Here is a 14,428-nt window from a genome sequence, read left to right as displayed (position 1 = left end):
AAGTTTCTCTTTTCCCAAATCCTGGGATACTCTCTAGTCTCTATGTTACTTGTGCAATTATGTTCTTGTATATAATTTTTTTATACATTTAGTGCAGAAAAAAATAGGAGTTTACCAAACTAAAGTGGGCCATTACATCTATAACCCCCCCTAATTTGCAAATGCGGGAAATATTTAACAAAATAACATTTGTTTAATTTTTTACTTTTTATATTATTTGTAAGTTTTCAAAGTCGTTTTACAAAACAATTTTGAAGAAAAATCACAATTCAAATAGAACATTTGGTCAAAGTCGGTTTTTCAAACTCTCCCTCTTATGTTTAATATGTAAAAATCGGTTGAGAATTTATGAGTATGGTTTTGTTTTGTTTTGTTTTTTTTGGACAGGATTTATCATTTATGAGTATGGTTTTCATTTTATTTTTTAGTGAGGTTTTTAAATTTATTATTATTATTATTATTATTATTATTATTATTTTACATGTGTTTGGGAAGTTTTAATACCAAATATATTAAATTAGCCCTGATAAATGATTCCCAAAATTTTGTAAATATGTGTTTAGTGAGTTGTACGTCTAACAATGAAGCCCATAAATCCTTTTAAAAAAATAAAAACAACGAAGCCCGTAAATTTGAGATCGATTGGGCCTAAATTTCTGGCCTTAATCCCACAAGCCCGATATCCATCACTTTTCTTGTTCTAGGGCATACAACTATACTGGACGCCAATATATAAATACAGGTTCTAGGAAAATCGAGTTGCCTTTCTTCTTCGATTCGTCTCCTCTATCACCGATTTTCGATGGTAATCTCGCTAAAAAACCCTCAAATCTTTATGATACGCGCAGAAGTTTCTAATTTGTGGTTTCAAATTCCGATTATTTCTGTGTTTAGCGCTGCTGGTTTTCTTATATTGTTGTTTTTTCCCTATCGTGTTTACTACTTGAAAATTCTTGGTGGTTTAGCTTGATCTATCTAAATCTATCGGAGGTTAATTAGACATATTGGAAGTTCGTGCACAAGTATTTGCTTTCTTCTAGATTTGGAACATTAGATTAGATATAGTTCACGGTATGCACAATGCAACTTTTCTTTGTCGCCCTCTGCTGAATTATTTTAGTTAGTGGTTGGAGGGCAATCATGCCAGAAGTCATTGGCCTCACGGTTTTTTAGTTATGTTCTCGTGAAATAGTGACATTTAGCTCATTTAATGAACCGGTGATTGCTTGAGTTAAACATTTTTCGCATGGTCGATGAATCAAGGGTTTTGATCGTGTTTTTACACTGGTTCTTTATTTTTCAGGCAAAGAGAACCAAGAAGGTTGGCATTGTTGGGAAATATGGTACGTTGTACTGGGCCTATTTAGTGGCCCCTCAAGATGACCTTTTTTTCCTTTTATTCATTTACAAGCATTATCAATAGTATCGACTAGCTTATTTTTATTGTGTAAAACTAATGAGTTGTTCCTGATTTTGATGCTTTTGAGGTCAAGTTTGTTACTTATTTTCTATTCTGGAAAGCGAATTTTGAAAACATGAATCGACATCATAGTGATTCCATTGACTGCTGTTTTTTTTTGGGAGTACCTGTGGGGACTACTTTGCAATTGAACTAGACATTTGCTTCCTATGTTAGACTGGCTGTGATTGATAATTGATTGGTATCTTCTGACATTTCAGGCACTCGTTATGGTGCTAGTTTGAGAAAGCAGATTAAGAAGATGGAAGTTAGCCAGCACAGCAAGTACTTCTGTGAGTTCTGTGGCAAGGTACGTGCTAGATTTTTATGGCGTTTGCCAAATATACAGTCGGAACTACAAATATCATAGTTTTGATATTGATAAATAGAAGTGAAGAAATTTACTGTTGTTCCCCTCAGAATCAAAGATATGATAAAATTGTGAGTAAAAATTTTTTTATGCCCCAAGGTCCAGACTTATCTGGTTGTTTTTTTTTTTTTGCGTTTTCTGAAAACAACCCCTGAGATATCTTCTCCTGAGATATCTTCTCCTTTTTGTCAAGCAACGATTTTACGTTTCCTGAATTTGGTCCATCGTCCATGCTTCTGAGTTCTGAGTATAACTTTGCTACAAATACAGTATGCGGTGAAGAGGAAAGCTGTTGGCATTTGGGGCTGTAAGGATTGTGGCAAGGTGAAAGCCGGCGGTGCTTACACATTGAAGTAAGAACTTTGCACCAATGCACCTTTTGCTTGTATTCAGCATGTATGTCTCGTAAACTTAATGTAAACTTAATACCCAAACCACATTTATCTTTGTTGCAGCACTGCAAGTGCAGTGACGGTTAGGAGCACCATCCGAAGGTTGAGGGAGCAGACGGAGAGTTAAATTTTTTGGTTTAAAATTCTTGTTATGTTTGAAAATTTTCATTTTGAATCTATGTTATTTTTGACTTTCATAGTCGAGCATATTTGCAGCTATGTTTTCCCAGCAACTCTAACTTCGCTGTGGTGTTGCTATTTGCTAAAGTATTTGTATTGCTTTTAGAGTTACCATTTTTTGTGCCCCTTGTTGCATATTTAATTTATAACTGCTTGCTGTTCATCTATTCGTAGCAACAAATCAAACTAGAGTTAAACAATCAAATTTTAAAATAATCGAGATTTTTTAGAGTTTATAATTCTATTCAAAATTAAAGATAACCAAACCCCTTTCATATAACCAAAATAGCGACCAATAATTAATCCCAGAAAAAAAAGCGACAAATAATGGGATTTTCCTCCCTATCTTCATAATTTTGTTTAACTCTACGACTACAATGCATTGTTATAGCGAGTCAAGCACGCGTTTTTTTTTATTTTATCTTAATAAAATTGTAGACCTATGAAAAAAAATCGTTAATTTTAGTAGGTTTGTTAGGAGTCAGTAGGGAATAGAAAAATCATAAAAAGTTGGACGTCTCTTTGTCGAATCTGACCATGAAATGCTCAATTTATTCTCCCTTATATTTGATTTGATTTGATTTGATTTGATTTGTTTTGATTTAATTTAATTTAATTTAATGAATTGGTTAGAATATTGTATATATAAAAAATTATCCTCACTCCCTAGCCAAGTTTTCTATCTTATATTTTTAATGGTATTTATTTATTACAATGAGATCTTAATTTGTTAGGAAGAATGCATATTATTGATCCATACAAGATTAAAATAATTCTCGAGGGCCACGCGTACATGTGTTGATTGGATTCCAAAACGAATAGGGATATTGGATGTTCATGCACCGAAATATGCTGAAATGTGTGTTGATTGTACTGTATGTATACATATATCCAGGATCGTTCCTATTTGGAGGTCGAAGAGTATTTCAATTCGAGCCCATTAATTATTCTTGAATTTTTTTTATTCATATCTCAGTAAATTATTTTTTCTTTGCCTACTGCCTAATATAAAATTATTTTTTATTATTTTTGGGATTTTTGATAAATTTATTTATCAAGTTTATTATTCCTATGTCTCTTGATAATTTTTTTTCAAATATAAATTATTTTTCTCGTGTCCAATATAAACAAAAAATATTTTTATTTCCTAAATTTATTATATATTAGTGTAATTGGACCAATATAAAAACATATTTTCTGACTCATAAGGGCTGTTCTGATATTAATGAGCACGATTTATTTTCGGAGTTGACATTCTTGAAGTTCTCATTACCAAGAGAAACAAAATCGACAATGGATGTAGTGAATTACTTGAAAAAAAATTGATGGATATTTCTCAAATACTCATATTGCTTATAAAATTTTGTTGACTATATTTTTTACAGTTGTAAGTGTAAAACAAAATTTCTCAAATTTAAAGCTTTTCAAAACATTTCCTCAATAAACCATGTTATATGAAAAGATTGAATGAATTGGTTATGCTATTAATTAAAAAAAAAAATTTCTGAACAATTTGATCAATATTGTTAGCTCTAAACTGTTATACGAGTTGTTTTATAGTAATCATTTTGTACATGTTTGATCTTATTACTCAATTAAAATAGAAATATTTTAACTATTGCACATTTTTTAAATCGAAAAATTTGTTATTAGTTTAAAAGAATATGAACACACAATATGATTTAGGGACATCTTTTAAAAGTTAGACTCAGCCCCAAAAATTGTTAGGATTAGCCTGCATATATCTCTATCGTATCTCTATTATATTATTATTATATTATAATTATATACAAACGAGCAGAGATTCAGCATAGCTGTTGACAGAAGCTTGACCGCTTCTCAAAAAGCAACGTAAGCTCGTGCTTAATCAAGAATCTTCAAGAAGATAAAGATTAATGTTTGAAGCAGAAGCATCAAATTTGAAAGGGCAAACGTCTCAATGATTTTCTCACTAGTTTTGTGCGTGTGTTTCTTGATTGCCTGGCTTCTAGATTCCTTCTTGGGGAGGCCCAAGAGGCTAAGATCAAAGCTCGAAAAACAAGGGATCAGAGGGCCTTCGCCTTCACTTTTGTATGGAAACTTAGCTGAGATTAAGAAGATTAACAATCGAGTTCTGGAAAATCTGTCTAAGAAACCAGCAGATTCTGGGGAGGTGAAGTTCCATTCATGGCCATCCACTGCTCTCCCACATCTTCTGCAGTGGATAGATGAATATGGTATAAATAATATGTTGTGAATTTTTTAGTATTCCTTAAGTTGATGTTCAAGTATAAAATTCCGAATATATGCGGCCGGGGAGTGATGCATGAGTATGACCAAAAGTTTTATTACAGGACCTATATTTGTGTATGCCACGGGGAATATACAGATATTGTGTGTTACAGATTCAGATATGGTCAAGGAAATAAGCCTTTGCACTTCATTGGACCTTGGGAAGCCTAGTTATCTTTCCAAGGATCGGGGCCCTTTGCTCGGTCGAGGCATCTTGACATCGAATGGACCCTATTGGGCTCACCAAAGGAAGATCATCGCACCTGAATTCTATCTTGATAAAGTTAAGGTATATATATGGCTCTACTTCTCATTCAACAAGTGACTGCATGAACTCAGACAAAGCCATTATTAGTTGCGGACATTCTTTAAACACAGCTCGTTTGTTACTTGGCCTGGTAGTATGTAATAGATATGGAACATCTAGTATGACTCAGAAGATTTTTGCAGGGCATGGTGAATATGATGGCTGAATCAACCTTAATGATGTTAGAAAGCTGGGAGACCAAAGCTGAGGATTTGGTAGGAAAATTGGAGGTCAAAGTAGACGAGGATTTGCGAAAGTTGTCTGCTGATATAATTTCGAGAGCTTGCTTTGGCAGCAGCTATGCGAAAGGGGAAAAGATATTCTCTGCACTTCATGCCCTTCAAAGAGTCATGTCGAAAGTGGTCGTCGGAGTTCCAGGATCAAGGTACCGAGAATTTTAATCGAGTTCACTTCTAGTACAATTTTATGACAGGAGAGGGAAGTCAGTGATGAGTAATGACGATCACCTCACCCAAATTTCTTCAATTTTTTTGTTTATGTGTGTTTTTCATCTATATATTGAAAGGTAATTATGTATTCGCAGTCCTCTAAAGTTCTATCATTTTTCGCCAACTTATCAAGATCCCACCATTGATAGAAACGTGTTATGTAGATTCAAGTGTTTAACATATGTATGTTTAAGCCAAATGCTTTGATCATCTCCATGTTCTCAAGTCGAGGGTTAGGAATTACAATGACATTATATGTTCTTTTGTTCAAATTTTTATGCAGACATCTCCCAAACAAACACAACAAGGAGATATGGAAACTTGAGAGTGAAATAAACTCAATGATACTCGAGGTTGTAAAAGAACACAATCAACTCAATGGCAGCAAGAAAGACCTCCTTCAACTGATACTCATTGAAGCTGAGAAAACTAGAGATGCCAATGATGTACCTGAAGACGTGTCAATGGACAAGTTTATCGTCGACAATTGCAAGAACATATATTTTGCTGGACATGAGACTACCGCAATCTCCGCAGCATGGTGCTTTATGACACTGGCATCTTATCCAGAGTGGCAAGCACGTGCTCGTGCAGAGGTGCTCGAAATCTGTGGTAGAAATGCCCCAGATGCAGATATGCTCCGAAACATGAAGACGGTAATAAATTTATCATCTAACCTTTTGCTGTTCTTATCATTGTTCATGTGTGCGTTTTGTGCATGTGTAGCATGAAACCACTGTACGGAATCGTACACCAAAATTTTTTCATGTTATCTCATGCAAAATCCACAAGGAACAGGCACTGAATTTTTATTTTCTTTTCGACTTGCAGCTAACTATGGTGATTCAAGAAACACTACGCCTATACCCCCCAGTAGCCTTTGTGGTGAGAGAAGCTTTGCAAGACATCAAATTCAAAGGAATTCATGTCCCAAAAGGCGTAAATGTTCAGATTCCGATATCTATACTTCACCAGAAACAAGATTTGTGGGGATCAGACGCTACTCTGTTCAAGCCAGATCGATTTGCCAAGGGGATTGCCCGAGCCTGCAAGATTCCTCAAGCTTATTTGCCATTCGGAGTCGGGGCCCGTACGTGCTTGGGACAGAACTTCGCAATGATGGAGTTGAAGGTCATTTTGTCTCTTGTTCTTGCCAAGTTTAGCTTCTCTTTGGCCACAACATACCGGCATTCGCCTGTGTTTAGATTGGTTATACTACCTGAATTTGGAGTCAACATCACAGTTGAGAAACTTTGATCTTGTTGTTTATTCCAGATACTATAATAACATCTCAAGGGTTCCCTTTTATTTCTTTATGTTACACATCTGAAACCGTGACTACTTCGGTATTTATTCACCCATAACATACATCAATTTTGAAAATTCAAATTCAAAATTCATTTCAAAATATTTTGAAAATCACGACAAGACCACCATGGCATTTAAAGTAGACAATAATGCCAACACCATAAAGCTGTCCATAATACTACAACTCGTACCTTGACTTCCTCAAAATTCTTTACACGCACTAATTTCAACATAAAATCATATTCAAGTTGTAGCGTTCATTTGTCATGTTCACAAAATCTAATATTCATATGATCCTTTCAGAACATATAATTTGCATCATCTCGATCTTTTATTTTTCACGTCTGGCTTCACTTATCAAGTAAAATAAATTGGCCAGTGAGATAAATTTTCACTGTAATTTCAGATATCGCGTAAAGACAATATTTTTCAATAATTATTAGTGGCATTCTATTGATTCGTGCAATCACTCCTATCAGTTAGATTTTGGATTCATCCTAAGAAGAAAACTGAGTTACTCAAATCCCAAAAATTTCTCCAAGTAGTGAAGTGCAAGGCACCTGGTCTCCTGAACTAACTTCCTTTTCTTTCACTCTTTTGGTAATTCTTAACCAGTTAAAATTATTATTTATCATGGCGCATTAGCCTTCCACTCTTTTTTTTTTCCCTCCCTCACAACTCAAAATAAAGCAACTTTTCCTTCCGAAAAGAAGTTGTCAAGAAAATCTTTATCTTGCTTTTTCACCCTCCTCTCATGCCCCCCACTCTGTTTAAAACCCCACAAAGTGTCATTTCAAATACTAATTGTTAATGCACGAGAAAGAAGGGATTTTTTTTCACCCCACTGCATTCTCAAAAGGGTCCCTTCTGTTTTCCTTGATCCCTAAAATTTTTCGAAGAAAAGATCCCCGCAGTAGTTGGGAGGGTCTTGTTTCTTGAATTTTCTCTGTTTCTTTGGCATGAGTCTTTGATCAAAAAAGCATGAGTACCAGCACTATTACGAATAGCAGTGTTAATTCAAATGCCACTGCCACCAAATTCATTAAATGTGTTACAGTTGGTGATGGTGCAGTTGGGAAGACATGTCTTCTAATATCTTACACAAGCAACACCTTTCCCACTGTAAGTGTGTGCGTGTTACTATTTCTCTCTTTGAGCTTGTTTTTTTGGGCTTTATTCACTTTTATACTGTGTGTGTGTGTTTTCTTGGCCATAATGTTGTGTGTTCTTGATTGATTCAGGATTATGTTCCAACTGTGTTTGATAACTTCAGTGCCAATGTCTCTGTGGATGGGCAAACTGTGAATCTTGGCCTGTGGGATACTGCTGGTAAAACAATCCTGTTCTTCATATAGTTACTTTTCTTATTGCTGACCATCAAATTTCTTTCTTACTTATAAAATTCATTTCATTTTCTTTCTAGCATGAAGCTAGAGCTTTTCGTTTATTGTTGCTTGGGGTTATGGTTAAGGCCATGTAATTTTATCATTTCCGAGTTTTTCTTCTCATAAAACTTATCCTGAATATATGATCCTATCATATCTTTGTCGAAATATAGATATTTGATTTTTATCCTTCATACCTTGTTTAAACTGACCATGCTTTTAGAGTTAGTTGCATCAAAAAAAGAGTAAAAACTGTAGTTAATTGGCGCGTGCAAGCATGATGCTTGTGTGAGCTTTTCTTGTGTAGATTCTCAAATTTGAAACGTCTTATTGCAGGTCAAGAAGACTATAACAGATTAAGGCCCCTAAGTTACAGAGGAGCCGATGTTTTCCTTCTGGCGTTCTCTCTTATAAGTAGGCCAAGCTTTGAAAACATTTCAAAGAAAGTAAACACCTTTTTCCTTGAACATTCATGCTTAGTCGAGTGGTAGTTACTAACTTTTCTTCATGGCGTGTATACTCATTGCTTCTTTTGCTTTTATGCTACTTTTTACGTTGGCGAAGTGGGTCCCCGAGCTAAGGCATTATGCTCCTTCGGTGCCCATTGTTCTTGTGGGGACAAAACTAGGTAAGGATTCTTCATTCCTCAAAAAAGAAAACTAGTTGCTTCGCATTTTGTCTTGCTTTTCTTCATCAGTATTTTGAATCGGATTCCCATGATGTTTCTTTTTTTATCCAAAAACCAGTTTTCAAATTTTCTTTTCACTTGAGAGATCAGTATCTTGTAATTCTAGAGAATCTCTCGGTGCATGTATTGGTGGAACAACAGGACAGGTTATGCATATGAACGGGTTTTTGCAATGCCAATGCCAATTTTATTTATAGAAATATATAAGAGTACTTGTTAGGTAATCGAGATAAATATACCCTTGCGTCTTATGAATTAGTTCATTGAGACAGTTGAAGAAGAAATGGTGGAGAATATATCATTGTCCTGTATGTTGTTTATGGAGTACAACGATTGAAACATGGTGCTTTCCATTGTTGTAAGGTTCAAAATTCAATTTAATCTTCAACTATAACTTTTGCTTAAACTGTAGGCAGTTGGTCCTAGAATATAAATGACAATGAGTTTGTATTGTAAGCTCAAATATACTAGTAGCTCTCGAGGACTATCTTATTCGAGGCACGGTTAATATCAACAACTCTTTAACTTGATTCACGATCATTGACCCTAAATGTGATTGGTTGAGTTCATGATATTCCAGATTTGAGAGAGGACAAGCAGTTCAAAAATGACTATCCCGGAGCATTCACTATTTCCACCCAACAGGTGCATATGAGAACTCTACCTCAAGCTAAGTTGTCATTATAAAATTTATACTAACATTGTTGATTATTCAGAGGATTCGATAGATTTTGCACTCGTGGTAGCGACAACTTGAGCTTAAATTAAACAAGCTCGATCTAATGAGACATGCCAATGTTTAGATAACTCCTAAAATTGATGTGAACTATAACTTACTGCAACAAGGTTGATTATCTGGGCTTTTAAATTCGGAATTTGAGGTTCTTGTTTACAGGGCGAAGAACTAAAGAAGCAAATAGGAGCAGTAGCATACATCGAGTGCAGTGCCAAAACACAGCAGGTTAATTTGTTTTATTCTCAATCTTTGAATGCATTTTCTTGAAGTTTTTTCAAGTGTCTCATCTGATTGGTTTTAGCAATTCTTGAAATACAGAATGTGAAGGCTGTGTTTGATGCAGCGATCAAGGTCGTTCTCCGGCCACCGAAGCTTAGGAAACAGACAAGATACTCTAAATCATGCCGGATTTTTTGATCCGGCCGGATTTATCACTCAAGCATGCCTATATTATAATTTGTCTATTTTCCTCTCCAACATTTTTTTTTTTCGCCTGGGAAAATATGTGATACATCATGTACTTCTGCGTTTTGCATAATCTGGTGTTCTAATATCTTACAAGACTTTCGGTGTTATGGGGTTTGATAATAAAAAGAAAAATTTTATAAGTCCACTCTATTTATACATTTGTTATTGTACTTCATTTGAGTTATGTTACATCTACGGTGGTGAAGGTTACACATACGGTTATAAATTTCATTTAAAATTACAAAAATATCTCAAATGTACGGATAAAAAGATCTTACGTTGTGATATTTTTGTAATTTCAAAAAAAAATGTGTAACCATACATGTAATTTTCATTATAAATACAATTTTTTCATTTAATTTTGTCATAATGTCATTCAACACCGGGTGCTGTTTGGCTTGTTTAAAATCAACTTTATTATATTAATTAGGGTGTAAAAAGGGTTATAGGTTTTTTTCCAGCACATGAATCATTAATTAAATAAAATTGTAGTATTGTTTATTAATTTTAAAATTATTAATTATTGAAAATTGGGTATATATGAAAATAACTCATAACTTTCATTAAAAAAAAACTTTTTAGCTAACTTCATTAAAAGTTAAATTGCACATATTAACTACTTTGTATTTCGTGAAATTTCTTTTTAAATCCCTATAAATTTCAATCACAACTTGGTAAATTTGTAAAATAGCTTGATTAAATAAAATTATAATTGGTTTTATGCAAATGTTTGCAAAATAAAATTCATGAAAAACTCTTAAAAAATCGTTTCATGAATCAATTTTATAAAATAAATCTTTGACCCGATTTAAATATGGAAAAAAAATATTTTTATATCAAAACTATCACTTTTCAGCATTACATATTATTGATTCAGTCGGCCGTGATTATAAAAGACCAATTAGCTTAATACATTTGACTATATATATATATAAAAAAAAAAAGTAAACTCATTAATTATAATGAAACCAGCCAAGTATCAAATTAATTCATTTAATCAGTTATTTTGGGTCCACCCAAGTAGTTACTCGCCCATATTAGTTATAACTGATTAGAAACTAAATAACTGATAATTTGTTAGAAAGGGGTTAATTTCCTCATCTCTATTTCTACTCATTTAAACTATATAATATAATATAATATAATCGTATCTGAGATCTTCATAATTATAAATAAAAAAAGACTTTAATTAAACATATATATTATTATATATATTTTTTTAAAAAAAGAAGAAATCCATTTTCTTGTTATTAATTATATATAAATATTAAATGAGTATAATTTCAGGTGATTTGCATGACTCCCCAACTTCTCTTTCTAATAAAACTCTCCCCACGCTGCAATTAATCCCCATCTCCCATTAACACAAAACTGAAATCAAGAAATTATAATCTTGATCAGAAAATGGTTTGCAAAAGATTCTCCATCGTTGATCTTCTAGTTTTAGCACTTTGTATGATCTTTGCTGCAACTTTCTTCTTTCTCATTTCTTGGATCAGATTCTCACCCAACAGTACTCCACTCCCAAACACAGATTTGGTACGTGAATATATATATATAATTATAATCAGAAAATGGTTTGCAAAAGATTCTCCATCGTGTTCTATATATCTTTTCTTTTTTTTTTGTTGTTGCAGGAAATTATCTCGAGAGATGAACTGGAAATAGCACTGGAAAATGCAGCAATGGCGGGAAGCAAGAATCTGTTCATCGCCTTCATCAACAGAGCCTACGTGGAGCCTCACGAGAACGAGTATCCATCGATGTTGGATCTTTTTCTCGAGGGTTTTTGGGAGGGGGAAGGCACCAGACAACTGCTGGATCATTTACTGGTGGTGGCCATGGACAAGGCCGCGCATGAGAGGTGTGAATACCGGCGGCTGAACTGTTACATGCTAGACGGAGACGGAGACGGAGACGGAGACGGAGACGACTTCGCTGGAGAGAAGATTTACATGACGGGGGATTTTATAGAGATGATGTGGATAAGGACTAGTTTTCTACTCAATGTCCTCAAGAAAGGCTACAACTTCATCTTCACGGTATATATATATAATATGCTTCCTAATTTCAATATTTTACCATTTTCCCATTTCAACTTTTCTTGAATTCGATTATTTGCATTTTGTTTCTCGAGTGCAAAAATTTGACTTGATTTTTTAATATATATGATTTGCATGCTATTCTTAATTAGCAAAAGGGAATGATTTGGAACTAACTGAGAAAAGTGAAAACCATGCTCAAATTAATTATAATGCATAGTGTAATGAAATGTGCAAATTCGCATGCAAAGAAGATGGTAAAATTAGTGAAAAATACAAGAGGTTTTACCATAAATCATCAAGAATATTTCGATTAACAAGTTTGTTTATTTTAAAAGAGATATTAAAAAAATAATAGTAAATATGATATTTTACGACTAATATATCCATGCCTATTTCATATAATTCTCTCTTAAAATAGAATTAGATGACTACAAGTTTAAGAGAATATTGACTTATTAGTTAGCAGAGATGATTAATCTTCTAGGTGTGTTTTTTTTCCCATAAAGAAAAAAACATTTAGCTTCTACTCATTGTTCATTCCTTTATTAATTTAGATTTAGATATTTATTTAATTTTTTAGTAGTCAGTACTACGACAATACATGATCAATGTATTAAATGCCTTTTTTGTAATAATTAAACTTCATAGAAAAAAAATTAGATATTATATCAGTATTACGAACTTTGAAGATGGCTTTTTTCTAAGATTATGTATAGTTGATTAAAATAACATATAATTAGTACTGAAAAGTTGGCTTACGGATAAATAGAATGATAAATATTGGTACGAGTTATTAAAAATTTGGTACCATATATAGGAGAAAAATGCATAAAAAAGGTTAGCTAAGTTTGACTAATAAGGAGTCAAATTGGAGGTGTCACATTGGAGTTTGGCAAGATGGTACAACAAGCTCTAGTAGTACTGTATGTAAACTTCTTTAATTTCCCCCATTATGTATGAAGAAGGTTAACTCTCACATAGATGGATTTTTTTAAAAAAAAATCTTAAATTTTTTAGCACACACGTCACACTTTATAATTTATTTAATTTTCTTAATGATTTTCATATATATATAATTATGTTCTTAATTGTTTTGACTGATTGATTTTCATTTTTATCATGTGGCAGGACACGGATGTGCTTTGGCTAAGGAATCCACTCACAAGGCTAAGCATGAATGAGACCTTTGACTTACAAATAAGCGCAGATTCATTCAATGGCAATTCATCCTCGGAACTCAACCACATCAACACGGGATTTTACTACGTACGATCGAACAAACGGACCATATCGTTGTTCGAAACATGGTACGACATGAGAAATAACTCGACCGGGATGAAAGAGCAAGATGTTTTGGAGCAATTGGTGTCCCGTGGCATTCTCGATGAATTAGATGTCACACCAAGATTTCTTGACACGTTATATTTCAGCGGATTCTGCAGTGATAGCCAAAATGTTAACATGGTCGTCACAGTTCATGCCAATTGTTGTCGTACCATCGGTGCGAAGATGGTCGATTTGAAGGCCGTTTTGAGAGATTGGGAAGGGTTCAAAAACAATAGAATTAGTGATGATGGTTTTAGTTTTCGATGGACCAACCATAGTTCTTGTATAAATTCGTGGGTGCAATGAGTGACCATATATCATGTGTGATTCTACTTTTAGGTGATTTGTGAAACATACGATATATTGTTACATTTGAACTTGATAGCCCTTTACTGACAATTTGATATTTCACATACTTTTTACAACTCAACCAACAGGTTCGTTAGTAAATACAATATAATTTTGCTGATTCTGTGATTGTTATTATCGTATGCAATTGTTATTTGTTATTGGAATCAAGTGTAATATATCGAAATCCATGCATTCTGAGTATTTGTTATTGTTATTATCGTATGCAATTGTATGTACATGTGGTACGACATATTGAAATCAAGTGTATATCGAGTTAAATTAGGATTTTAAAATTCTAATGTAAATGAACACATAAATGCATTTTCAAACCCTCATTTTAGACATGACGATTAGACATAGGGGTGTAATCGAGCCTAAGCCGAGCTCGATTAGTATGCTACTCAACTCATATTTTACTACTCGAGCTCGATCGAATAGTAAATTTTGTACTTGAGCTCGAGTAATGTTCGAGTTTGAAAATTATATATAAGTAAATAAATAAATAAATATATGAATAAATAAATAAATATAATATTATATATATTATATTTATATTATATTTTATATATATGTGTCTTGTTGTCGAGTAGCTCGAGCACATAGATTAAGCTCACATTTAAACATAATTCGAATATATTTTTATTCAAATTATCAGCAATTAAATTGCATACTTCGTGTAAAAGATATAATAAT

The 14,428-nt window shown here is 33.4% G+C and overlaps 4 protein-coding genes across 4 annotated transcripts; all 4 read left to right on the top strand.

Moving 5' to 3' along the window:
- Window positions 1–718: 718 nt before the first annotated feature.
- On the top strand, window positions 719–2,512 carry LOC140892995 (large ribosomal subunit protein eL43). Its single transcript, XM_073302061.1, has 5 exons — window positions 719–805; window positions 1,304–1,343; window positions 1,681–1,769; window positions 2,100–2,182; window positions 2,285–2,512. The coding sequence occupies exons 1-5, from the start codon at window positions 803–805 to the stop codon at window positions 2,346–2,348; spliced, it is 279 nt and encodes a 92-aa protein (XP_073158162.1). The 5' UTR covers window positions 719–802; the 3' UTR covers window positions 2,349–2,512.
- A 1,698-nt stretch (window positions 2,513–4,210) lies between these two features.
- Window positions 4,211–6,736, top strand: LOC140892993 (cytochrome P450 714C2-like). Its single transcript, XM_073302059.1, has 5 exons — window positions 4,211–4,617; window positions 4,735–4,961; window positions 5,123–5,364; window positions 5,712–6,084; window positions 6,260–6,736. Exons 1-5 carry the CDS (start codon window positions 4,341–4,343, stop codon window positions 6,683–6,685), a joined length of 1,545 nt encoding a protein of 514 aa, XP_073158160.1. The 5' UTR covers window positions 4,211–4,340; the 3' UTR covers window positions 6,686–6,736.
- A 585-nt stretch (window positions 6,737–7,321) lies between these two features.
- On the top strand, window positions 7,322–10,151 carry LOC140892994 (rac-like GTP-binding protein RAC1). Its single transcript, XM_073302060.1, has 7 exons — window positions 7,322–7,858; window positions 7,978–8,065; window positions 8,458–8,567; window positions 8,686–8,749; window positions 9,390–9,454; window positions 9,705–9,770; window positions 9,864–10,151. The coding sequence occupies exons 1-7, from the start codon at window positions 7,718–7,720 to the stop codon at window positions 9,960–9,962; spliced, it is 633 nt and encodes a 210-aa protein (XP_073158161.1). The 5' UTR covers window positions 7,322–7,717; the 3' UTR covers window positions 9,963–10,151.
- A 1,266-nt stretch (window positions 10,152–11,417) lies between these two features.
- LOC140888649 (uncharacterized protein At1g28695-like) lies at window positions 11,418–13,690 on the top strand. The gene is made up of 3 exons (XM_073296347.1): window positions 11,418–11,552; window positions 11,651–12,055; window positions 13,187–13,690. Exons 1-3 carry the CDS (start codon window positions 11,418–11,420, stop codon window positions 13,688–13,690), a joined length of 1,044 nt encoding a protein of 347 aa, XP_073152448.1.
- Window positions 13,691–14,428: the final 738 nt, after the last annotated feature.

Source organism: Henckelia pumila, chromosome 3, assembly GCF_033568475.1.
Source record: "Henckelia pumila isolate YLH828 chromosome 3, ASM3356847v2, whole genome shotgun sequence".
NCBI classification, from domain to species: Eukaryota; Viridiplantae; Streptophyta; class Magnoliopsida; order Lamiales; family Gesneriaceae; genus Henckelia; species Henckelia pumila.
Note: the sequence above shows the minus strand (reverse complement) of the source record. Positions and strands in the feature narration are given on the sequence as shown.

Bases quoted from the DNA above. Each gene is read 5' to 3' on its own strand.
- LOC140892995 (XM_073302061.1), top strand. The intron at 1,344-1,680 runs GTACGTTGTACT...CTGACATTTCAG, and splicing joins TGGCATTGTTGGGAAATATG to GCACTCGTTATGGTGCTAGT. The intron at 1,770-2,099 runs GTACGTGCTAGA...CTACAAATACAG, and splicing joins TCTGTGAGTTCTGTGGCAAG to TATGCGGTGAAGAGGAAAGC.
- LOC140892993 (XM_073302059.1), top strand. From the start codon at position 4,341: ATGATTTTCTCACTAGTTTTGTGCGTGTGTTTCTTGATTGCCTGGCTT. The intron at 5,365-5,711 runs GTACCGAGAATT...ATTTTTATGCAG, and splicing joins GTCGGAGTTCCAGGATCAAG to ACATCTCCCAAACAAACACA. The intron at 6,085-6,259 runs GTAATAAATTTA...TTCGACTTGCAG, and splicing joins TGCTCCGAAACATGAAGACG to CTAACTATGGTGATTCAAGA.
- LOC140892994 (XM_073302060.1), top strand. From the start codon at position 7,718: ATGAGTACCAGCACTATTACGAATAGCAGTGTTAATTCAAATGCCACT. The intron at 7,859-7,977 runs GTAAGTGTGTGC...TGATTGATTCAG, and splicing joins CAAGCAACACCTTTCCCACT to GATTATGTTCCAACTGTGTT. The intron at 9,771-9,863 runs GTTAATTTGTTT...CTTGAAATACAG, and splicing joins GCAGTGCCAAAACACAGCAG to AATGTGAAGGCTGTGTTTGA.
- LOC140888649 (XM_073296347.1), top strand. From the start codon at position 11,418: ATGGTTTGCAAAAGATTCTCCATCGTTGATCTTCTAGTTTTAGCACTT. The intron at 11,553-11,650 runs GTACGTGAATAT...TTGTTGTTGCAG, and splicing joins CACTCCCAAACACAGATTTG to GAAATTATCTCGAGAGATGA. The intron at 12,056-13,186 runs GTATATATATAT...ATCATGTGGCAG, and splicing joins GCTACAACTTCATCTTCACG to GACACGGATGTGCTTTGGCT.